At 38.3% G+C, this 8300-nt stretch overlaps 1 protein-coding gene across 6 annotated transcripts; it reads left to right on the top strand.

Annotated features, from left to right (window-relative positions):
- The first annotated feature begins 2211 nt into the window (after positions 1-2211).
- LOC119479582 (FERM domain-containing protein 6-like) lies at positions 2212-7936 on the top strand. Of its 6 annotated transcripts, none has more exons than XM_037755354.1 (12): positions 2212-2321; positions 3030-3120; positions 3306-3385; positions 3555-3613; positions 4353-4572; positions 4651-4806; positions 4988-5053; positions 5157-5225; positions 5319-5493; positions 5750-5908; positions 6560-6679; positions 6771-7936. In XM_037755354.1, exons 1-12 carry the CDS (start codon positions 2250-2252, stop codon positions 6863-6865), a joined length of 1362 nt encoding a protein of 453 aa, XP_037611282.1. In that variant the 5' UTR covers positions 2212-2249; the 3' UTR covers positions 6866-7936. The 6 variants fall into 6 exon arrangements, 5 of the variants coding, with proteins under 5 accessions (XP_037611282.1, XP_037611280.1, XP_037611279.1 ...); XM_037755352.1 differs by having other exon boundaries at positions 5157-5493; positions 6771-6793; positions 6877-7936; XM_037755351.1 differs by having other exon boundaries at positions 5157-5493.
- The last annotated feature ends 364 nt before the right edge of the window (positions 7937-8300 follow it).

The raw sequence follows: 8300 nt of genomic DNA, 5'->3' as shown, positions 1-8300 counted from the left end.
CAACACATTAATCGATAATGAAAATAATCGTTAGTTGCAGCCCTAGTTTAAACTATCAAAAAAAGTAAGTCCTGATCTTTTCAGTTCTTGTTCCAAAATGCACGTGTCAAAAAAAAAAAAAATGATGTCAGACAGGTTGGGGATAAACAAAATGTGTTGATCATGAAAATCAAAAACAGAACAAAACTAAAAAAAATAAAACCTGATAGTGGAACCTCACCGCTACCAAGTTCACGTGCATTTAGCTGCAGAACATTTACCAGTTTTCATTTGTACTGTCATATAACGCAACGGGATTCAATATTTAATTATGTGTAATTCTAGATCTGGAGACATTTTGCATTGAGCATAAATGTACAACATCTAAGTTAATGTTGGTGTATGAGGAGGGGGACTGTGTTTGGAAAGGGCAGCGTAAATTAAATGAATTTTTCTGGATTATTATAGGCGATGCTGACAATATGTTCTCAGATTGATAATGTGAAGACGGTGTGAATGTTAGAAATCGACATTCTTCTATCTGTCAGGGCAATAAAAGTAAATTGGGTGTCTGGTGTTAAATATTTAAATGAATATTTATACTGAAAAACTTGTAAACAACACGGCTTGTTACAGTTAACGTAAATGCTTTTTCTCTACTTTATTTAATATTATAAACCTGCATATTTTCATGCAGTTTTTCAAATCTATGTAACCCTGAAATGGAAACTTGTGGAGGATCGGTGCGTGACGCCCACAGCATGTTGAAGAACAGAAAAGTATGTCATTGAAAAATGTGATCAGAGTGATTTTACATTCAAAGCATTTCTGAGCCCCACAATCTGTACGAGTCCCCGCGCCGAGGGACCCCCTCCGCCAAGATAAAACCACTCTACGTACTGTACTGCATGTTTGCTCCGGTCGCCTTTAATCATCGACATTTCAATGTGAACTCTACTTAACCTGCGAATTGTATTTAGTGTGTGAATTATGTTGCAGAGAAAGATAGCTGTTTGTTTTAGGAGATGAAGTTAAACTTGTTTACCTCTTGAATGTATCTCATCTGTCCCCAAAAAGGTCAATGTGATATTAGTAGAGTACTCGATGGAGTCGGTACAGACAGTTTTTATGAACTGCTTGTGGGGGATTATTGTTGAGTCTACTGAAGCTGCATTAACAACATCCCTCTACAACTATGTAACTTTGTAGGATAAAAAAACAGCCTGTATCTGGGGAGCAGGTGCCTTTTTAATGCACTGTAGTGTTCTTTGGTTGTGTTTTTTGTTCTGTTTTTGTGCATGTTAAAGATTATTTCGTGTGGGAATCCAAAAGAACACAGTAGAGATTGTAACTTTAAAAAAAACAAAAAAAAAAAAACACACGAGCAGAGAGCTTGTGGTTACTATAAGAAGAATCACCAGCTACTAAAAACAAAAAAGTGTCACTTTTTTTTGTTCTTGCTTTCTCAGAGCAAAGCACAATTGGCATTATTAGATTTTGTTTTTAAATAAATTAATGATAGATTAACAATGGTGTCTTGTCTGTATTTTTATGAATTTATTTATTTTCGGTTCGGTGGCGGGTGGGACAGTAAATATTTGGTATCAATGTCAGTATGATTTTTTTTTTAATATACTTTTTATATTATCCATATCATGTGTAATTACAAAATATTTGTATTTTTTTTCTAGTTGATTTAACATAGTTTAATCCATGAATTCTTTATACAAAAAGGTTACCTCTTAGTTTGTATGTTTTTTCTTTACATCTGTTTTTTTCTTTTTATTTATTTATTTTTATTAATCATATCCCTACATTTTTGGACAGTTCTGATCATGTTTTTTGCAGCCACTTCTTAGTATTTCATTTCAAGACTCTTACTGTAGGTCCACTATTACTCTTAATAATGTCAAAAGTTATGAAGCAGCACCCAACGCCTCAGCTTTTACTTCACACATTCTTGTTTTCATCCTGTAGCCTCTTATTCCTCATATTCAGTTTTTTTTTTTATTATATTTTACGTGAAAATATCATACAAGAATGTTGTAGTAACGGACAAAGCCCAAACAGATGCTACAAACACATCTCTGTATTAAGAATCTGTGATAATGTAATGTGCAATGTGAGGACTTTTCTCTGTTTAATATCAACAAGAGTGAGAAGTCATTAGGTGTCAGGTTAGGGAGGAAGGTTGGCTTGCTTCGGTTGGCACGTGGGAGGACAGGAGGAGGATATATGGAGGCCTGAGACCAAATGAAGCTTTTGTGACCATGAAGACGACGCAGGAACGACACGTGTGCGTCCTTCTACCAAACAAGCAGCACCTGGACTGTACTGTCAGGGTGAGTGGCTTCAATGTCATTTTTGACTGCATCACTTGGAAGTGGAGAAATATATAGACCCCAGATTTAATTTGACATTAACAGCTGTCATTGATGTGCCAGTGTTACACAGGGGCTACACTGAAATGTGATCATTTTAATATATTTTGGATATGTTAAGTGTACTTCTTCAAACTGGAAAAGCTTCTGAAACTGAATTCACTGAATAGTATAATTTAATCCCAAAATAATTAAATGCTGGATAAAAATCAGATTTTCACCACGTGATTATCTTTGCCAAAAGAATGATATTATCGCGATATCTTATCATTTAGAAATTAATAATAATAATAATAATAATGCTATCAGTCAAATTCATCTTTAATTTTGTTTATAGTGCATTTTGTCTCTTTTTTGGCAAATTAATTACACTCAAAATACAAGTGTAGGGAGGTGGAGAGAGAGTCTGTAAACATAACTGTACAAAAAGCGAGAACAGAAAGAAATGATAAAGGATTTATATGATATTAGCATATGTATATTATTAACATAATAAGGGAAGATTGTTGAACATTTTAGTCGTAATATATACCAAACAACCAAACAACTGCCTGATACCCAATCATTAACAAAATGCTGATATAACAAAGCCAAAATACTGTATCAGAGTGAACCCAAAGCTCACATTCATGCACTCATTCTTGTTATGTGTGTGTGTGTGTTTTTTAGGTGAGAGCCAGAGGCCACATGGTGTTGAATAGTGTGTTGAAGCAGCTCGGCGTCAGTGAACTCCAAGTCTTTGGTCTGGCTGCTCTCAGAGGTCAGTTAGTGTCTGTGTGGGAGTTCAAGAGAAAATGTTTTGAATTCATTTATTGTGGGATGCTGACATTTAGGGAGGCTGCTGGTAAATGAATGAAGTTAAAAATAACCCTGAACAAATAAACTGTTTGCAAACAACCTTGTTTTCTTTATGTTAATTAAAAGTGTGCATTTTGTTTCCCTCAGATAATGAATACCTCTTTCTTGATTTGGAGAAAAAGATTAGCAAGTACTTTGGCAAAAGATGGAACAGAGGATCTTTAATGGTGAGTTTAAACTCTATAGTCCTTTTTCTCAGAAGCTTTACATACAGTACAGTACTGCTTACAAACAGTGATAAATATTAACTAGGTAGTAGAGGTAATATGCAGAATTCAAAGTGAGTAATATTTCTCTTTGACTCTGTTGAAATATTTATTCCACATTTATTTCCAGGCCCCATTCATCCTGTTTCTGAGAGTGCAGCATTACGTCGAGAGTGGGCGGCTGATACTGTAAGTTGTTGTCCCATCGGCATGTTTTTATGAAGAATATTCATGTCTGCACATAGTATACAAACAAACCATGAATGTTCTCCCCACTGTGCGGACTAACGTCATGTATGTTTTCTTGAATATATGCTAACAACACAGAGACATGGACGGATTATGAGACAATGGGCCCCTGGGCACAGACATGTAAAGGGACCCCACTCTTCCTACATAACAAGAGACACAGATTCAAAGGAGACATATTTTTGGTCATTTTCCATCTATTTGTAGTGATTTTGCATCTCTTTTTGGTTGTTTTGCATCCCTCTTTGGTTGTTTTGCATCTCTCTGTGGTCGTTTTGCATCTATTTTTGGTAATTTTGCATCTCTTTGTAGACGTTTTGCTTGTCTTTTTGGTCATTTTGCATCTCTGTAGACGTTTTGCATCTTTTTGGTTGTTTTGCATCTCTTCGTGGTCTTTTTGTGTCTCGTTTTGGTCATTTTACATCTCTGTGGTAGTTTTGTGTCTCTTTTGGTCATTTTGTGTCTCGTTTTGGTCATTTTACATCTCTGTGGTAGTTTTGTGTCTCTTTTTTGTAGTATTGCATCTCTTTGTGGACATTTGTTGTCCATTTGTGAATTTCCAACAAGAAATGTTAGCAGTAACTTCAAACAGAGACTCAGTGCCCAGTAGGCCTGTTCAGTAATCCGTCCATGTACAGAGACAACCTCTGTTATTTGATGTCCTTTTTGGTTGTTTAAGGAGCAGCAGAGTGCAGCAGCTTTACTACGCTGAGCTGAGGCAGAAGGTGCTGCATTCACAGAGCCGCCATCAGGAAGCTTTGTTCTTCCAGCTGGCAGCTTCTGCACTCCAAGCTGAAGTCGGAGATCTGGAGCAGAGAGCAGAGGGGGATGATGAAGAGGAGGGAGAAGAGAGAAAACACAGACATTACTTTCTTCCTGAAGATTACTTCCCCTCTTGGGTAAAAAAAAAATGAAAAGTGTGCCCATTTGGACCTAACCTGACATTTTTATGTGTGTAACATGAGATATATCCTCAGCTGATAAAGCGGCGTGGACGAGACTTCCTGCTCCAGCACTGCCCGGTGTTACACGTCGAGCTGAGAGGTGTGACACGTAGCCAAGCCGTCCTGCAGTTTATAAAAGAGGCCGGCAACCTGCAGGATGGACCGGTCACCTTCTACAGGATGAGACAGGTCGGACTGCACAGCATTAACCAAAGAAAACCACAAGAATACTGTAACTCTAATGACGTAGACAGTCAGAAAATGGCTGTTTATGAGATAATTTAACTGAGGAAACTGTCCTGCAACATCAGCTGCTATATGAGCTCATGTTTATTATTTCAAAGTTCTTTGTCTGTTATTTCATGTGCAGGAGAAAAAAGAGCTGAGAGGTTCAATCCTTCTAAGTGTGGCATTGAAAGGAGTTCATATTTATCAGGTGGGTCTGTTTGGGAATTGATTTTTGCATATACACATTCATTCTCAAAGGGTTTGACTTGTAGATGTAAATAAACCCTCTTTCTTAATCAACTTTTCTTAAGGAGGTGGAAGGGAAGCTGTGTCTATTGTATGATTTCTCCTGGACCAATATTGACCGCCTCACTTTCCAGGTTGGTCCTACATGCACACCTGAGCGTGCATGTATTCAAATAAACTTGCATATTGCATTGGATTACTGTACCTCTCTCTCTCTTGCTCTCCAGGGCAGCAGGTTTGAAGTCGCTGCCGTGGGCTCTCTGTGCCTCTCTAAGCTGGTGTATTACACTCCTTCAGCCTTCCACTCCAAACACATCCTGAAGCACCTCAGTGACAGTCACCGGCTCCACATCAGCACTAGAGGTGCAGTCAGCTACATCCAGCAGCTGGAAGACATGCAGGGTCAGAAATCCATTGCTTTGTCATCGCTATTTCTGTTCAAACTCATCACAACTGGACTTTGTCTTGACTGGTTCCTGATTCTTCACTATGATTCAATAAATATACTTTTTAACCAAACTATATCACTGGTAAAACCTCATGAAGTCTATTATTCTCATCTGCAGCCAGAGCATTTTGAAAACCACATCATGAAAAACAAATATGGGACTTTTAAACCAGTGTCTCACTCTTTTTCTTTTTCTCCGTCTCTCTGCAGCCAGTCAGTTTTACAAAGAGGCCTACATCTGTGACACAACACGCTTAGCAAACAGACTCCAGACCAACAGCCTCACATCCTCCATGTCCGACTGCAGTGTTGCAGACGAAACAGCCGCAGCCTGGTCCAAAGAAGATGGGGAGGAAGATAAAGTCACAGGTCTGCTGTCATTTTCACAATAAATGTTAATGAAAATAAATATACAAGACTTGCAGTACAGGGAACAATAGCCCTTAAAGAGGAGCTATTATGCTTATTTTTAGGTGCGTACTTGTATTTTGGGTTTCTATTAGAACATGTTTACATGCTTTAATGTACAAAAAACGCTTTACTTTTCTCGTACCGGCTGTGCTGCAGCACCTCTTTTCACCCTCTGTCGGAACTGCTCTGTTTGATTGGTCAGCTGGCCCACTGCATGGTCCACGCAGGTATTATGCAAATGTATTACTTGGTGACATCACCACGTCACAGAAGAAAAGGCTGCACTTCAAGCAAGGTGTTTCAGGCAGTTCAGGAGCAGTGTTTCTGTGGGGGAGAGTAACTCCCTTTGGCGTGGACTTTGGGCTTTGTAACTTTGCAGACATTTTACCTGCACAAAAAACTGTATAACACACTAAAGAAAAAGGGGAAAAAGCATAATAGGTCCTCTTTAAGTTTTGTAAAAAAATCCACAAGAAAGTGTACAAGCTAATAGGGCAAATCAAGACTTGAAAAGTTTTATTAACTACTGTAATATATTCTGCTTGTGGTATTTTTGGCTGGAAATCAGTAGAATACATTGAGCATTTCTGTTTATGTTGACTGCGGCAGAGTTTGAGCTTTATGTGGACGAGCCAGAGGAGTTATTTGTCGACAACCCTGCTGAGCTGTCTTGGCTGGCTGAGCTGTCTGTCGATGGACCTTTGGTGTTACCCTCTTCCTATTGGACAGGTTAGTAAAAAAAAACAAAAAAACGACATATATAAAATAAGCTCAATCAAGTGTTCATTATTTCGTGTGCATCATTTTCTTTTGTTATCAGCTGTCACCGTGGAAATGAAACAGGTGAGCAGCATCTCTCTGATTGAAAATTTCCACCACAGCCCGACATCAGAGGTGCCAGTGTGTTTTCTCTGATCTTCGTGCAGGTTCTGAGGAGGAGGAGAGCTGATGAAGGGGTTTCTGTGGACTGATGTGCAGCCAGAGGCAAGAGGGACTCGTTACAAGCTCAGGACGAGATTCACAAATAATGTTACTGCTCTGATGCTCACATTGCTTTTCAAATGAGTGATGGAGGAAGTATTCAGATCCTTGGGGGCAGAAAAAAGTACTAATAATACTACACTGTAAAAATATCAGCATCAACATATACTTAAAGTACCAAAACTAAAAGTACTTATTTTGCAGAATGGCCCATTACAGAATAATATACAATGTCACTGGATTATAGATATTGCATTAATGTGTTACTCACTTTAATGTTGCAGCTGGTAAAGGTGGAGCTCATTTGAACTACATTATATTCTGCTGGGTAGCTTAATCCATAATAATACATCATATTGTATTAGTTGAGTTATGTTTTGTTTTAATAATAATAAGAATTATTAATCATATTAATTTACAGATGTCAAATCCCAATCTGGTGTAATATGTACACATGAACAATTTTCTTTGTCTTTCTTTCTTTATTGAACTGTATACTGTATTTACAAACATACAGACATTATTCAGCAGCTATATAGATGCATAATTGTGTATTAAAAAAACATTGAAAATTATATAAAATATGTAAATAAGCTTTAAAATTTAATACGGTTTTGATTAAGTGTGAAAGTCAGTTCTTGACTTTGGACACAATAGTGGGTTTTGTTTTTTTAAAGTACAGTAACAGTATATAATATATAGTAACAGTATATAGTATATAGTAACAGGAAAGGCCAGAGCAGACTCTACCTTCTCAGGGGACTAAGGTCTTTTGGAGTCCTGAAGACCTTTTATGACACTGTGAGGGCATCAGCCATTTTTTATGGAGTGGTCTGCTGGGGCAGCCGCATCTCGGCTGCGGAGAGGAAGAGACTAGACAGACTGATCAGGAAGGCCAGCTCTGTCCTGGGATGCCCCCTCGACACAGTGGAGGTGGTGGGAGAGAGGAGGATGATGGCTAAGCTGTCATCCATGATGGAGAATGACTCCCACCCCATGCAGGACACCATCTCAGCACTGGAGAGCTCCTTCAGCGACAGGCTGCTCCACCCAAAGTGTGTGAAGGAGCGCTATCGCAGGTCCTTCCTCCCTGCAGCTGTCAGACTCCACAACCAGCACTGCTCCCAGTAGACCACTTATATTACACTTACACACCAAAAACTGACAATAGCCTGATATTTTCAGGTGGAATTTCATTTCATTCTCACTGTGCAATATCATTTTCCACTTGTGCAATTTTGTTAATAGTCTGCTTATTGTCAATACTGTATATACTGCTCCTATTTTTATACTTCCTTCTATTTAAAGGGTTCATATTTTGTTACACTGTTTAGCTCTTTTTTTTACTGTGTTAGCTGATGCATCTTGT

Source organism: Sebastes umbrosus, chromosome 20 (assembly GCF_015220745.1).
Source record: "Sebastes umbrosus isolate fSebUmb1 chromosome 20, fSebUmb1.pri, whole genome shotgun sequence".
Lineage (NCBI taxonomy): Eukaryota > Metazoa > Chordata > Actinopteri > Perciformes > Sebastidae > Sebastes > Sebastes umbrosus.
This window is presented reverse-complemented; position numbering and strand designations above follow the sequence as displayed.